We start from the raw sequence: 16952 nt of genomic DNA on the forward strand, positions 1-16952 counted from the left end.
TTTCAACATTTATGTTAGCTCCTGTTCACACTCCCCCTTTTTTTTTATGGGTGCACCTGTGGTGTATGGACATTCCTAGGCCAGGGACTGAATCTGAGCCTTAGCAGCTGCTGCAACACCAGATCCTTTAATCCATTGTGCTGGCTAGGGCTTGAACCCAAGCCTCCGCAGCAGCTCAAGCCGCTGTAGTCAAGACGCTTAACCCACTGTGCCACAGCGGGAACTCCTCACACTCCCCTCTTTTTAAAGTCACCTCTCTAGTAACATAATAATACATTAACCCGATATGAAATTCATTTAACTGGGTCACCCTACCTTTATAATACTGCATTTTTGTTGTTGTTTTTTTCTGATGATTGACTTTTTTTTTCTGGCTTTGTTCATTTATTTTTATTTTTATTTCTTTTTTTTTTCCGGCTTTTTGCCATTTCTTGGGCCGCCTTCTGCAGCACGTGGAGGTCCCCAGGCTAGGGGTCGAATCAGAGCTGTAGCCGCTGCCAGCCTACGCCAGAGCCACAGCAACCCCAGATCCGAGCTGCGTCTGCAACCTACACCACAGCTCACGGCAACGGCGGATCCTTAACCCACTGAGCGAGGCCAGGGATCTAACCCGCAACCTCATGGTTCCTAGTGGGATTCGTTAACCACTGCGCCACGACGGGAACTCCTGGCTGTTTTCATTTTTCAGAGTTTTAGGGAGGTACAGCTGATTGACAAGGTTGTGATCATTTCTGCTGTGATTCAGTTGTAGACACACCCGTTCTCTTTCAGAGCCTTTTCCCACATCGATGATCGCAGAACATCGGTCGCGTTCTCTAGAATACTGCGTTTGATATGACTCTTCCAGCCTGTGGAGCTTCTCTGATTGTTAACCTTTTCAGGTGACTGTCCTGGAGGCCAAAGACAGAATCGGAGGCCGAGTGTGGGACGATAAGTCTTTCAAAGGCGTGACCGTGGGACGAGGAGCCCAGATTGTCAATGGCTGTATCAACAACCCAGTAGCACTCATGTGTGAACAAGTGGGTTTCTTTAAGATTTGTGTTGTAGATAAAAAATTGCCTCGGTTCACCAGTGTGTAGTATTAATTTGCTTCTAGGTAATATATGGCACCCCCAAAATGATTTCTTGCCCCCCTCATCCCCTCTGAAAAGTAAATAAAAACAAGTACAGTTCTTTCTTCCTTGGAAGGCGGAACTAAAGGACTTAAAAGATGGTACCCCCTAAGGTCTTTATATTTGTGTGTTGTTTGCAGGCCATTGATTAACTCATCATTTTAGGGTTGCCAGATTAAGCAAACAAAAATACTGAATGCGAATGCCCAGGTCAATCTGACTTTCACATAAACAACAGTGATTTTTTTTTTTTATCAGTCTGTGTACATCCCAAATATTACATGGGATATTTTGCATGCACTATTTGGGGCATACTGAAAAAAAAAATTTCATTGTTTATCTGAGATTCAAATTGAACTGGGCTTTCTGTCTTTCATCAGGCAACCCGACATAGTTTCTTTGAAGCCCTGTGGTAGCCCCAAGGTTTTTTTCTGAGCTATCTATTGACAGTTCCGTTTCATGTTCTCTGAGTGCTCGTGTGTTTCGTGTGTTCCTTTACGTGAGATTCCATGGAGGAGATCGAATGTCAGAGCAGGGAGAGCCAGTACACAGCGACAGTGTCTAAAATGTTGATAATTATTGCCTGGCAAGCTGTAGAGTGCACGGCACAGACTCTCTGCTTCCCCCTCACATTCTCAGATTCCAGGCTGGTTTTTCACTGCCTTCCTTGGCTGCTGTTCCCCAATCAGCTTTTGTGTTTGAGAGGTCCTAGATGCTATTCTCTATGAGAGCTCTGATTTCAGCTGAGAACCTGTACCTGTTTTTTCCAGGGAAAACTTTTCACCTTCTTATTCTTATTATTTTGAAGCTTGGCATCAGCATGCATAAATTTGGAGAAAGATGTGACTTAATTCAGGAAGGTGGAAGAATAACTGACCCCACTATTGACAAGCGCATGGATTTTCATTTTAATGCTCTCTTGGATGTGGTCTCTGAGTGGAGGAAGGATAAGACTCAGCTCCAGGATGTCCCTTTAGGAGGTATGGGGAGAACGGTGTTCTGATTGTTCCATCGAAGTCTCATTCTGACCTAAGCTTGATTAGCAGGAGCGTCATTCATCCACGAGCTTGGACGGATGCAATAAGAATAGTCCTCAGGAGCTGTTCCTTTCGGACTGATCATTCCACAGAGGGGAGCAGAACCTCCTCAGGGGCTTTAAGCACAGGCCTGTGTATGCACGCATGCATACACAAATCGTACTTTACACATTAGCCAGTGTTCACAAAAATCATTTACGTTTTCAATTGTCAATTTCCCAGAGGAGCATACCTTAAGGAAACATGGTGAGCTTTATGTGGCTAACTAGCCACTGTAGAATGACTTGTCTAGATAAGAGTTTCTTTCTTTCTTTCTTTTTTCCTTTTTATGGCCACACTCCTGGCACAGGGAAGTTCCCAGGCCAGGGATTGAATCCCAGCCTCAGCTGCGACCTGACCCAAACCCACTGCACCAAATGGGAACTCCTAGGTAAGAGTTTCTGTGTTTCAGAATGTCTTTTTCTTTTTTTGTACAGTAGGTTGAGATTTTTTTTTTCCAGTATATCTTAAGGATGCACGAATGTGCTTTATAACTTAAGAATTTTAATTAAAAAATCTTAGGCTATGGTACTAAATGGACAATATTAAGCACAACCCTTTGGAAAACCTGACTGTAGCAGCTCATTTCCCTGAGGGCGCCCGCTGAGTTCTTACTCTGTTGCTTCTTAAATTGATATTTATTTAACTTACGATTTTGTAACCCGAACATCTTCGCTTGTCCTTCTCGGAGACATGCCGGAGTTTCGTACAGTAGGAGCGTTTGAGCTCAATTGGCAGGATATTAATTGGCTTCGACTGCATGTTTCTGTTTGAGGGTTCGCGGCTCTTCGCTCTGGGATATGCTCCATCTGTTTGGGATAAACTTCACAGTAGCAGGGGCCGTCTCTCCTTTTTTATTCTCTTCCCCCGTCTACACCCTCCACCTCTGAGACCGACCCACATTCTGATTGCCCCTAGTGAGTGTTGACTGACAAACCGCAACAGAATATTTTTAGAAACTTACTGGGGTCGTGCCCAGACCAAGTGGTGAGTTGCTGAATTTTCTGGAATTGAGGATGGTGACTAGGCCGACTTGCAGGATGTGTTTAGAATCTGGTTAGTGTTTTTGGCGCAGGTGTGATGGTTGCAGGGGCGGGGGGTTGGGGGAGTTCCTTATGATTCTTTCAGGGTCACCAGATACAAAAGTGAATAGTACTGTAGCTTTGTCTTCGCTTTACTCAAAACAAGTTATTATGGGAGGATCAGCAACACTTAGTGTGTGTTTCATCTTATTAATATATCTTTTGAAAAGCTTTACTAATCGTGCATGCACATCTCTGTTACGAGGTTACAGTAGAGCCAGCCTCGCAGGATCTCAGCTGTCTGAGTTCTCACCACATTAGCATTTAGCTGCAAGACAAAAATATAAATACTAAGAAGTGAGAGTGACTTTCACAGAGCCAGTGTACTAAGGCTTTTGCATATTATTTATGTGGAAATCACATCGAGGCTTCTCTCAATCTGTTTACACGTTAATTTTATATCCTATTCTTGCAATCTTGCTTCTTCTCAAACCTCTACAAATCCTAAAGGAAAATAGAAACTGCATAGCAGGGGGCAGGAATGGGAGTGCTACAAGAAGGTGCTCAAAGTAGGAAAAAAAGCCCAGTGGTGTAGGGGCAAAAGCCTATAGCACAAATCCAGAGGTGCCATGGATGTCCCCCTGCTATAGTCTAGGCAAATAATGGAACATTTTACTGAGAACCTTGAGTTGTCAAAAAAACAAGAAAAAAAGAAAAAAGATACTCAATTCTGTTTCTAGTCAAGCACCTGTCTAATGCTTTACAATGCTTTGAGCTGTATAATGAATGCTTTGAGTCTGCGCTGTATATGTTAGATGGGTGTCACTGAGAAGGTTATAAAGAAGGAGCTTGTGCTAAGATTCTCATCCCCACCCGCAAAAGGCATCTAAGACAGTCGTTGGAATGACGTCATCGGGTGGTGTGTATGTAGCTGAAAATTCCAGTTGGATGGGATAGATAAGTGCTGGGGGTTGATAACCGAGGAGTGATTCCTGAGGGAGGCTGGTAGTGACGCTGGTCTGTAAAGGATGGATGGGACCAGGGTGGGAGGGCATTCCAGGGAGGGGAGTGGCAGTAGCAGACTTTGAAGCCTTGGCATTTACCAGGAAAAGTCTGAGCAGCAGCAGCGCAGCAGAGCCTGTGAGTGGGCAAGTAGTGTTTGCTGTGTTTGGAAAGGCTAAAAATGTGCTAACACTGTCTGGCTGTGGGTTTTAGAATTCATTACATAGACAGTGGAGAACCAGTCATTAGAGAGATTGAGACAGAGGCTTGGCGTGTTAAGTCCATAATGAAGTATTTGGAATGTTTGGGAGAGAAGATAACCAATAGTCAGTCTATAATAGTTCTCCTAATCAAAGTGAGATATTCTAAGGACTTGACTCTAAGATGATGGCAGAAGGAGCAGAAAAGGGATGGGAGTCCCCTCTCTTGATATGTGCAAGTGTTACTTTTCCTGTATCTTGAGCAAAAGAAGAAACAGTTTCTCAACACAGCAGAAATGAAACATGGTTGAAGACATAGAACCCACACGGCTTTGTTCCCTGTAAAGATAAGCGTTTACTTATCAAGAGGAACCCACCTTATCAAGACTGATATTCCTTCCCTGGGAAAAGCCTTGGAAGTTTGGGGCTTTGGGGTTCAAGGAGGTTGAATGCAAAAGATGAGGAATTCGAGAATAATGCTAAAGCTGTTTTGTTTTGTTTTCTGTTGTGTTCCATTTCTATTACAGAAAAGATAGAGGAGATCTACAAAGCTTTTATTAAGGAATCTGGAATCCAGTTCAGTGAGCTGGAGGAGCAGGTCCTCCAGTTCCATCTCAGTAACCTGGAATATGCCTGTGGCAGCAACCTCCACCAGGTGTGCTTTGAACATGCTTGTTTCTATGTATGTTTCGGTCTTAGATGTGAAAATATTGGGCCCAAGGTCGTCTGGATAAACAGGGAATAATGTTTCTGCTGCTTAAAAGTTTGAAAACGGCCACTTTAGAGTCTGTGAACCTCACATTGGTTTTTATTTTTATTTTTTGTCTTTTTAGGGCCGCACCCATGGCATATGGGCGTTTCTAGGCTAGGGGTGGAATCGGAGCTACAGCTGCCAGCCTACACCACAGCCACAGCAATGCGGGATCTGCGTCGTATCTGCAACCTACACCACAGCTCATGGCAGTGCTGGATCCCTGAACCCACTGACCGAGGCCAGGGATGGAACCTGTGTCCTCATGGATGCCATTTGGTTTCATTACCACTGACCCATGAATGGAACTCACAGGGGTTTTTTTTTGCTTTTTTTTTTTTTTTAATAAAGCAAGAGCAACCTTTCTGCAGGTAATAACCTGTGAAGACACTCAGTATATAAACCTGAATGCAGGAGGCTTTGGGACTGAGTCAGAGAGCCTGTGTTCACTGCCCTCCTTGGGGGCCCTCCAAGCATTTCCAATGCCGTGGTCTGAAAACACAGAGATACAGAGTAGAGGATCTTTGCCTTTAGGATCTGTTCACCTTGCTTAAAATAAGTTTAAACTTGTCGAATTCATGACACCAAATGTGATCTTGGTCCTTGGATAGTCTGTATTTTGACTAGAGGTGGCCTGGATGACCCCTGACCTCATTACCTCTTTGGGACAATTAATGTTTCCATTTGGTGATTCTTTGGGATTAGAATAGCATCTTTTTCCAGAATCATGCTGCATGTCACCCTCTCTGGACTTGCCATGTTGAAGACATCTTGGTGGCATAGTATTTATGGAATTAACCAAATGCAGTTTTTTTCTGATAATTCTCCTTTGCCAGGGTTGTTGATGCCTAATATACCTTTCTTTTTTTTTTTTTGGATGAACCTGGGGCATGCAGAAATTCTTGGGCCAGGGATTGAATATGCGCCACAGCTGCAGCTAGAGCCACAGCAGTGACAATGCCAGATCCATACCCCACTGAGCCACCAGGGAACTCCACCCCTTTCATTTTTATCACAGAGTGGGACCCGTGCCCAAGTCATAGCTACGTTTGGTTCTAAAATAAGTTTTCCTGGGCGTTATTGAGAGATTTCATTCTCCTGCCAGGGGTCTCCATCTGGGTTTGTCTGTCCATTCTTCTCCCCGCTCCGCTTCCTTCTTGTTTTGCCCTCCGCCCTGGGGTGGCCTTTCCCACCTTGGGCTCCTTTTGTTGTCCTTCAGACACAGGCTCAAGGGTTGACACCTCATTTCCCAACCTCTCCTAATGTTTCCCAGGTGTCCGCTCGCTCCTGGGACCACAACGAATTCTTTGCCCAGTTTGCTGGTGACCATACTCTCCTCACTCCCGGCTACTCCGTCATCATAGAAAAACTGGCAGAGGGTCTAGACATTCGGCTCAGGTCTCCAGTGAGTACCAACAGTGGTGGGAGCCTCTGGCTTGGTGGCGTTTGGAGGATGTGGCATTTGGGGCATGTGGATTACACAGGGGGCAGGTGTCAGCTTTGATGTTCAGCCAGGGTCTCCAAGTACTTTTTTTTTTTTTTTTTTTAGCTTTTTAGGGCCGCACCCTCGGCATATGGAAGTTCACAGGCCAGGGGTCGAATTGGAGCTACAGCTGCTGGCCTACACCACAGCAGAGCCGTGTCTGTGACCTACACCACAGCTCAGGGCAACACCAGATCCCTGACCCACTGATCAAGGCCAGGGATTGAACCCTCATCCTCATGGATACTAGTCGGATTCATTTCCACTGCGCCACAGCTGGAACTTCCTCTCCAAGTACTTTTGATACTGTGAGCATTCGCATTATCCGTGTCAATTAGGTAGCTGCTGTCATTTGGAAACAATAGTGGCTGAGCTGCATTTTCATTATTAATTACGTAGTCTGGTTGCTCACAACCTCCCTGACCCAGTGCAGTTGTTTTCACTCTTCCATTTTCCCTTCAAATTTTTGTCCCTGTGAAATTGTATTGTACATGGTTATAATCATAGAGGCACTTGTTTTTATATATATGTATGTATATATGTCACTTTACACACTATTATAAAGATTTTGTGTATTCTCGCATAGTATTTGTAGATGTTAATGGCTGAATGAAAGCTCCCTGAACTAATCAATAACCGTTGTTTAGTTCTCGGAATGCCAGGAAATGATTCCCCACGGCTGTGGAAATGTAAACTCCCATAATAGAATTGGAATCCTGGGTTACGTGGTTCCACCTCTCATTATGTTTTTCGTAATTGCTCTTCTTGAGCAGGTACAGAGTATTGATTATTCTGGAGATGAAGTTCAAGTTAGCACCACAGATGGGACGCGGTGTACAGCACAAAAGGTAAGTGCTGTGATTCTGCTGGGTTCTGCCCAGGGCTCAGGAGTAAGGAGACTAGTCCTTCCCACCAAGCAGTTTGCCTTTGGCCATCTGCCTGGAGCCTTGTGTGACCTCTGGAGATCTCTGTATCTCTACTCAATCGTGCATGGAGGTGCAAATCTGATTCAATTATTCAAATGCTATATAGATGTCATGGCAGGTAGAATTCTGAATAGTGTTTCTCAGAGTGACTTCTATGATACATTAGTTTTGAGAGTTGGACAAGAAAAATTCTTTGGCCAAGTAAGTTTGGAAAGTAGTATATACTACGGTCTATGTTTAGGATTAAATAAGAGCATATTAAAGGCTCTGAGAGGTCCTGCGTTTTAGAAAACCTGTTTTACTCAGTTTAAAACATTGGTTTACCATTGTGGCTCAGTGGTAACAAGCCCACCTAGTGTCTATGAGGACTTGGGTTCCATCCCTGGCCTCACTCATTGGGTTAAAGGATCTGGTGTTGCCTTGAGGTATGGTGTAGGTTGCAGTCTCAGCTCAGATCCCGCTTTTGCTGTGGCCGTGGCCCTCGGCTGCAGCTCCGATTCAGCTCCTAGCCTGGGAATTTCCATGTGCTGCGAGTGTGGCCCTAAAAAAAAAAAAAGTGGTTTACAAGTCGGTGGTGTTTTTGTATCATGGAACCTTTCTCCAAGAACATTCTTTTTTTCTTTTAAAACTGGCAGAAGTACTTTTTTATCATTTGAATTTTTTTGTAAACAGCTTTAGTAGGCGGACAGTGAAAGGAGCTGTAATGTAATATATGAAATCACACTGAGATTTCTGCGGTGTTGGAAAACAGTGTTGGAGTGGAGGGAGATTAATAAACCCTGTAGATTTATTTAATTTTAGTTCTCTGGGAGTTCATGTTGTGTGGCTCAGCGGGTTAAGAACCCAACATAGTGTCCGTGAGGATGTGGGTTTGATCCCTGGCCTTGCTCAGTGGGTTAAAGATCCAGCATTGGCCCAAGCTGCAGTGTAGGTTTCAGATGCAGCTCAGATCTGGTGTTGCTGTGGCTGTAGCTCCGATTTGACCTCTGGCTCTGGGAACTTCCATATACCAAGGGTGTGGCCCTAAAAAGAAAAAAATAAATAAATAAATAACTGTCTGAAGTGATTACCAAAAAGTGTAACTGACAAACTACATAGCTAGTGCCTAGAGTTTTATATTTTTCATTTAACTAAAAATATTTCACAGTCCTTGATATTCTGCATGAAATGAAATGATGGATTGCATGTCAAATGAGAAAGACAGGATAGAATGTGTGAGTCCAGGAGTTCCCATCATGGCGCAGGGGAAACAAATCCGACGAAGAGCCATGAGGTTGTGAGTTCGATCCCTGGCCTCGCTGAGTGGGTTAAGAATCTGGCGCTGCCGTGAGTTGTGGTGTAGGTCGCAGACACAGCTCCGATCCTGCATAGCTGTGGTGTAGGCCGGCAGCTGTGGCTCCAACTGGACCCCTCTACTGGGAACCTCCATATTCCATGGGTGTGGCCCTAAAAAGCAAAAAAAAAAAAAAGGAATGTGTGAGTCCAGGGGGATGGGTTCTCATATTATTCCTGCCATTAACTAGCTGGACGGTTAGTACCAGTCACGTGGACTTTGGACTAACAGTAGTTCTCAATCCTGGCTGCACCTTAGAATCAACCAGGAGTTGCTTGAAAAGAAAAGTTGTAAAGCCCCACCCGACAAAGGTTCTTACTGAATTGGTCTGGTCATGTTTTGTTTTGTTTTATGATCACACTCTCGGCATACGGAAATTCCCAGGCCACAGACTGAATCAGAGCTGCGGCTGTGCCGTGGCAATGCTGGGTCCTTAACCCACGGCGCCAGGCTGGGGATCAAACCCTTGCCACCCAAAGACAACATGGATCCTTGCGCCACAGCAGGAGCTCCCTGGTCATGTTTTAAAGCTTCCCAAGTGATTCCAACATGTGACCAGAGCTGAGACCCATTGGACCATAGTGATAATGGGACTCCTTATCTGAGTCTGCTCCCAGGCTAATAACTGCTATTCTTCCTAGTAAAAAAAAAAGTTTTGTTTTGTTTTGTTTTTAAATACCACCTCATAAAGCCGCAAGTTGGCTGAGGGCCCAGCCTCTGGTATTTTGTGACTTTGCCTCTCAGCATCCAGGACAACATGCTAGGTGGGCTTACATCCCGGGTGTAGTCACTCTCTGCCTGGGCCTGGCCAGGCACATTTGCCCTTGTTTCTTTGTATTCTAGCTCTTTAAAGAAATTAGAGCAGAGTTTCAGGCTGTGATTCAAAGCCTTCTCTGGAATGATTAAAGTACATATTTTTAGTAGTCAGCACACATCCCACAGTTTCAATAGGAAGTTTCCCCAGCTTATCAGTGAAAAGATTTCCAACCCAGCAGGATATACTGATAAACAATCCGCAAACTGTAATTCGTTGAGGCTGCTTCCATTGAGTCGTAGTGTTAGTTCCTCACCAGAGTGTGTTTATATCTTTTGCCTGTTTGTTTACCTAAGTTTATGTGTTTCTGAAAGCTTTCCTTTGGCATTAAGAAAACATTCTAGGGAGTTCCTGTTGGTGCAGTAGTTAACAAATCCGACTAGGAACCATGAGGTTGCAGGTTCGATCCCTGGCCTTGCTCTGTGGGTTAATGATCCAGCATTGCCGTGAGCTGTGGTGTAGGTTGCAGACGCGGCTCGGATCCCACGTTGCTCTGGTGTAGGCCAGTGGCTACAGCTCCGATTTGACCCCTAGCCTGGGAACCTCCATATGCCGACAAAAAAAAAAAAAAAGGAAAACATTCTAGATCTTACTTCCTTGCAGTTCAATATACCTGAGAACGGTAATTGTTCCTTTTTTTTTTTTTTTCGTGGCATGGTAACTATTAGCTATAACGCCATCGAGGAGAGAGGACATGATTTTATACTTAGTAAAATTTTCACATGGTGGAGGGTAGCGACAAAAGTCACAGGAAGATCTCTCAACGTCCTGTGATCCTGGAGTTGGGGTTCCAGACGGACAGACTAAATCTTTGAAGAGGGCAGCAGTAGATGGAGGTCCTGGGGTGCTCAGCTCCACTCTCATCCAGCCCTGTTATCCTGTACTACTCAGGATGGAAACAGACATACTTACACTTCCCAGACTTCCTTGCAGCTGAGGGTCTAAATATGAATTACGTCCAGCCAGACAGGAACTTAACATGAGATTTGGAAGGTGTAGTAATGGCTTATGCATCACTTCTGCTAGTAAGCAGAAGGGTCTGGGTGTTGAGTTCTTCCGCAGCAGTGGGCAGCAGAGCTCCCAGGGTCCTCTCAATCTCTCACTTAGAAAGGGAGTCAAGAGACAGGGCAGGAGGCATCCCTTTTGTTGGGGCCCTTTGTTCTGTAAGTGGCATGTTTCTGGAGCTGGGAGCAGTAGTCATGGTTCCTGATTGTGACAATGTAACAGTTTCTGGAGCCAGAGATTTTATGCCTGTGTGGAGAACTAGCAGCTCTTGCCGATGGCCTGGTTTTGTGATTCCTTCTTGAAGGCTCTAAGTGATTCTGTGAGCCCGTTGAAAACCTGCATAAATTGCTTCCTTGTTAAAAAAAAAAAAAAAAAAAGAAAAGAAAAGTGGCTTTACTTGATTGTAATAATCCCTAATGTCTGTGATGTGCTTTACCATTTAGGAAGCATATTGATGTATATGTTTAAGAGTTTTAGTTTTAAGCATTTCTTCAATCCTTCAAGGCTAGTAGGGCAACTATTACATTGACCGCATGTTAGAAAGTGTCAGGAGGAGTTCCCGTCGTGGCGCAGTGGTTAACGAATCCGACTAGGAACCATGAGGTTGTGGGTTCAGTCCCTGCCCTTGCTCAGTGGGTTAACGATCCGGCGTTGCCGTGAGCTGTGGTGTAGGTTGCAGACGTTGCAGACGCGGCTCGGATCCTGCGTTGCTGTGGCTCTGGCGTAGGCTGGGGGCTACAGCTCCGATTCCACCCCTAGCCTGGGAACCTCCATATGCCGCAGGAGCGGCCCAAAGAAATAGCAAAAAAAAGACAAAAAAAAAGTGTCAGGAATGATAGACGAAGTCTAGTTCTCTTGACTCCATATTTAGGGCCATTTCCTCTTATGGCATTGCTTTTCAGGATTGAGATCTCCTGACTCCTCTTATCCAGGGTTATTATTAACCATCCAAACCTTAATGAAGATTCCTCCATGGGAATGTTGCTTGTGCTCAGCCACTCACCTTTGTCCAGTGAACAACCTATACAACTGTACACGGCAGCCCTTGTTCTTACTAGTATAACAAATAGGATGTTAGTTATCTCATGACTGGCAGTAGAAAGCGGGGTTCTTTAGGCTCTGAGATTTTCCTGGAAACCAACCCACTGAGAATCAGGTTCACTTGCTGTTTGTGTGCTAACCGTTCATTATTTCCCACAGGTGCTAGTCACTGTCCCACTGGCCTTACTGCAGAAGGGTGCCATTCAGTTCAATCCACCATTGTCAGACAAGAAGATGAAAGCTATCAACAGCTTAGGTGCAGGCATCATTGAAAAGGTGACCGGATTACTTAAGCCTCAGACCTAGAGAGATGAGTGTCAGGTGACAGGGGTTCCTTAACTTCTGATATGGGGAAGAGGTGGGTAATTTTTATCTCCAAATCAGATTCAAAGATTTCCTTTTCATTTGAGTGACTGTTCATGAAAAATACAAAAGGATTTACCAAAACAAAAAGAGGAGAACTGGCTGAGGTCTGCGAGTTTTGATTTTGGGAGAATGACCCTTGGCGATTCAGAATTTGAACTGGGTATATAAATACACAGTTCTTTTTTTTTTTTTCTGCTGCTTTCTGCCTCGACCCTCCACTAATTGGCCCCAAGGAGGCAAGAGTGTTTTGCTTTCTCTGCTTTGAAAAAGCTCCTTTAGCAGAATCTGCCAGTGCTACAAGGAGACCCTATGAGTAGTAAGAATGTATCCCATGGACGTAAACTTCCAGACCAAGTCTAAGGGATGCTTTGCATCTTCAGACTAGCCTGGAAGTTGTCAGCGGGTCCTCTACCATTATTTGTGGGTGCACAGGACTGAGTGGTATATACAGCCAGATGTTCACATAGAGGACAGAGGAGGTAGGAGAATGGAAAGGAGTATTGAGAAATGTTTGGGGTTTTTTTGGAACTTTTAAAAAAAAAATTTATGTATTTAAAAGCTATAGGTTGCATCTGAGAGATTGCTGTGCTTTTGATTCAAGAAACTCTTAACCACCTTTCTCTTGCTTGCTTTCCAGATTGCATTGCAATTTCCTTATAGATTTTGGGACAGTAAAGTTCAAGGGGCTGACTTCTTTGGTCACGTTCCTCCTAGTGTCAGCAAGCGAGGGCTTTTTGCCGTGTTCTATGACATGGATCCCCAGGTAAGATCATGGGTGACAGGTGATTTGAATTTGCTTATAACAGTTTAGAATTTGGTTTGGTATAATCACTCATGTGTCAAGCTCAGGAACTACTGGACACAGTGGACACTCTGGATGTCTTATTTTGGTGGGGAGGGGACTCTTGGACTGGAACACTGTCCTGTAGGAAAGGAGCCCCAATATCTGCCACATTTTCCTGAAGTACCAATGTTGCTCCCTGGGAAATGAATTTGGTGCTGCCAAAGTGTGTTATTTCAGGCGGAAGGAAGAATTCCTCTCGGGGGAAATGGCAGCCGCACAGTGATGAGTAGCTCTTGAAGCTACTGCCGAGGGTCCTCCAGGGAGCCGTGGTTGAGGGGTGGGATATGATTGGCCCAGGTGAGGGCTGGTCTTGGGAGTGGGGAAGGGAGACGTGGAGATGACATACCTGGGACTTGAAACTGAGGCTTGTGTTGATGTCCTGCCAAAGAATCACAGTTGTTTTTTCCTACTGCCTCTGTGTCCTAAGACTCTTTCTCTTAGAAAGTTTCACATGGGAGCCGACGGCAGCATGTGCGTACCATTTGAGATTTTTTTCCCCCCATTATTTTATCTACAAATTTCCCTTCTCAGTCTCATTCTGCTTCTTCTAAACCAAGTTCTTAGAAGGGAAAAGCCAAGAGAACTGGAGTTGGATTTCACATGACGTCTGTTGCAGCAGGGGATAGTCCAATGTGTAGATGAATGTGGAGTGTGTGTGAGAAAAATGGCCTGAGTGATGGAAAAGAGGCTGTGGAACTGTAGGAAGTGATGCCGTCTGAGTGGGGAGGATGAGCTCCTTATCTCTTCGGAATCGGGCACCCAGAGACTTTCATGCCAGAAGTGTGTAAAGTGCTTTTCCCCGTCACGTGTCCAGAAGCAGCACAGCGTGTTGATGTCAGTGATCGCGGGGGAAGCGGTGGCGGCCGTCCGGACCCTGGAGGACAAGCAAGTGCTGCAGCAGTGCATGGCCAGCCTCCGCGAGCTCTTTAAGGAGCAGGTCAGACACGCTTGCCATTAACTTCCCGTGCTCTCGGGCGTGGGGTGGCCCCAAAGCAAAGCCATCCGTCCCAAGACGGAAGGCAGTGGACCATATCCTTTTTGATCCTTTCAACAGCCACCTTTCCACTTAAGTGCCTGGGTGCGTTTGCTCAGGCTGCCGTAACACAATACCACCAACTGGGTAGTCCAAGCAACAGAATTTTATTTTCTCACAATTCTGGAGGCTCCAAGTCCAAGAGGAAGGTGTCCCCAGATCAAGGGGTTGGTTTCTCCCAGGGCCTCCCTCCTGGGCTCGCTGACGGCTGTCCTCGTGTGGCCACAGCTCTCTTCCTATCTCCTCTTGGAAAGACACCTGTCCTACTGGATGAAGGCTCACCCCAGTGACCTTATTTTGACTTAATGACCTTGTCGAAGGCCCTGTCTCAAATGTAGTCACATTCTGAAGTACTGAGGGTTAGGGTTTCATCATATGAATTTTTGGGGGGGACACAATGCATCCCATAATAGTATCCCATTCCTCCTCCTACACTACTGCCTTCCCCCCTTCTTTCTTACATCCTCTGCATACCCTTTCTCTCCTAAGGAGGTAAAATCCTCAGAATTTCCCACTAACTACATTTCCCCAAACCCTAACAGGCTTTGACAACACCTTTCCATTCCAAAGGACAATGTCTAGAATTTTATGTTACCCCACAGCTAGTCTCTTTTCTCCAATTAGTTCAATAGTTCAAGGTAGGTACTTGTACTTGCATTTTTTTTTTTTCGGTCTTCCTAGGGCCACACTCGCAGCATATGGAGGTTCCCAGGCTAGGGCTTGAATCGGATCTGTAGCTGCCAGCCTATACCACAGCCACAGCCACAGCCACATGGGATCTGAGCTGCATCTTCGACCTACACCACAGCTCTCGGCAACGCCGGATCCTTAACCCACTGAGCGAGGCCAGGGATCGAACCTGCGTCCTCATGGATGGCAGTTGGGTTCGTTAATCATTGAGCCATGATGAGAACTCCAGTTCAAGGTACTTTCTATTTGCTGACTAAATCTCAAAATTTCTAGAGATTTCTAAATGGCATGACATCTGTCTTTTTCAAATAAAGGAGCAGACGTAGAAATGCATGAAATGACACAAATGCAAATGTTACCTACATTAGAGACGGGGCGCTCGGGGTATTGCTTATTTTCATGTTGTGATGATATATCATTGCGGTTCCAGCTTGGAGCTTTTGTCCAAAAATTTGTTTTCAAATCAGCTATTTGGAACTTAGCAGAGTTTCCATTGAAAGGGATTTCATGGTGGCACTTGGCAGAGGCCAGCCTACAAAATTATGTGACACGTGTCCTGTTTAGTTGTTTTGTGGAGAAGCCTGGTGAGAGCTCCAGCTAGAGTTCTCTGCCCGTCCCTTACCTCCCCAGGCTAGCGTGGTTCAGGCCACAGGAATGGGGAATACCTGAACTCTGCTATTTGATGACCGGAGGTTAGGTGGGGGACGTGTCTCCAGCCGGAAGGATTGAGTATTGAAGTGTGTTGGGGCGAAGGATGGGTCACCAGCAGAGAAAGATGCGCAGATTCAGGGCCTAGGCAGAAGAGCAGGCGGGGGGGTAATAGGGACATGCCGTCTCAGCACACAGCATCAGCCCTCGTCCGAGATGGAGGGAGGCTGTCATTTCATACGTTGGGTTGCATCGAGTCTAAGTCCCTTCTTGATCCTGTTTTGTGATACCTTCTACCTGACACAGGAAGTCCCAGATCCCACAAAGTATTTTGTCACCCGGTGGAGCACAGACCCCTGGATCCAGATGGCATACAGTTTTGTGAAGACAGGGGGCAGTGGTGAGGCCTATGACATCATTGCTGAAGAAATACAAGGAACCATCTTTTTTGCTGGCGAGGTACGTGTGGCAACCCCAATTCTGATTCCTTTCATTTTGATCACTTGCTTTTAATTAAAGGGCTCTACCTCCAGAGCATAAAAGCAGTGTCATTGCTTATCCATCTATTAACCCCAAATTCCCAGTCCTTGAGATCCTGTTGTGTAGCACTGGGAACTGTATCTAGTCACTTATGATGGAGCATGATAACGTGAGAAAAAGGAATGTATGTGTGACCAGGTCACTTTGCTGTACAGTAGAAAATTGACAGAACACTGTAAACCAACTATAATGGAAAAAATAAAAATCATTAAAAAAAAAAAAAGAGTAACGTCAAATACTGTCAGACATCTGTTAGCAACAATAGCAGGTGCCCTGGCAACGTCCTCTATCTTCCGAAGCAGCCATTGTTAATTCTTTCTGCTCTTTCTTCTGGAATTTACTTCATGCTTTATGGTATTTATATTGGCGTCATCTCCTCTAAGAAGTTAGACATTAGTTTGTTCTTTTTAATGGCTGAGTAGTATTCCATTGTGTATATATACCACATCTTAATCCATTCGTTGGTGGACATTTAGGTTGTTTCTGTGTTTTAGCTATTGTGAATAGTGGTGCAATGAGCATATGACCCTTTCTATAGAAAAGAAACTCTTCAATGTATTGGGGAAATAAAAAAAAAAAAGAAACTCATGGACGTGGAGAACAGACTTGTGGTTGCCAAGTGGAAGGGGGAGGGAGTGGGATGGACCAGGAGCTTGGGGTTAATAGATGCAAACTATTGCATTTCGAGTGGATAAGCAATGAGATCCTGCTCTAAAGCCCAGGGAACTATATCCAGTCACTTGTGATGGAACATGATGGAGGATAATGTGAGAAAAAGAATGTGTGTGTGTGTGAGACTGGGTCACTTTGCTGTATAGTAGAAATTGACAGAACATAGTAAACCAACTATAATGGAAAAGATTAAAAGTATTTAAAAAAAAAAAAAAAAGTTAGACATTATCTCCCAGCTTCCTACCAGGCTGAAGATGTAGTCAGTCCATTGGGCCTCTACAGCCTGGTTATTTCATACTTAATTAAACTGGTGTCAGTGCTTATATGGTGTGGCTGCTCACTGCTGTTTTCTCTTCAGTCATAATGGCCTCTTTTTTCATGGGCTGAATTCTTT

The 16952-nt window shown here is 44.9% G+C and overlaps 1 protein-coding gene across 4 annotated transcripts in view; it reads left to right on the forward strand.

Annotated features, from left to right (window-relative positions):
* The window catches only part of KDM1B (lysine demethylase 1B), a 57273-nt gene that overhangs the window by 35953 nt on the left and 4368 nt on the right, over positions 1–16952 (forward strand). For 3 of the 4 annotated variants that reach the window (XM_047796960.1, XM_047796959.1, XM_047796961.1), the window contains 9 exons: positions 882–1019; positions 1921–2092; positions 4940–5067; positions 6437–6568; positions 7420–7494; positions 11925–12041; positions 12769–12894; positions 13790–13912; positions 15653–15805. In XM_047796960.1, the coding sequence (XP_047652916.1) occupies positions 882–1019; positions 1921–2092; positions 4940–5067; positions 6437–6568; positions 7420–7494; positions 11925–12041; positions 12769–12894; positions 13790–13912; positions 15653–15805 (1164 nt within the window). The remainder of the gene's footprint in view (positions 1–881; positions 1020–1920; positions 2093–4939; positions 5068–6436; positions 6569–7419; positions 7495–11924; positions 12042–12768; positions 12895–13789; positions 13913–15652; positions 15806–16952) is intronic. The other variant, XM_047796962.1, reaches the window with a different exon arrangement.

This window comes from Phacochoerus africanus, chromosome 9, assembly GCF_016906955.1.
Source record: "Phacochoerus africanus isolate WHEZ1 chromosome 9, ROS_Pafr_v1, whole genome shotgun sequence".
In the NCBI taxonomy this organism is placed as follows: Eukaryota; Metazoa; Chordata; class Mammalia; order Artiodactyla; family Suidae; genus Phacochoerus; species Phacochoerus africanus.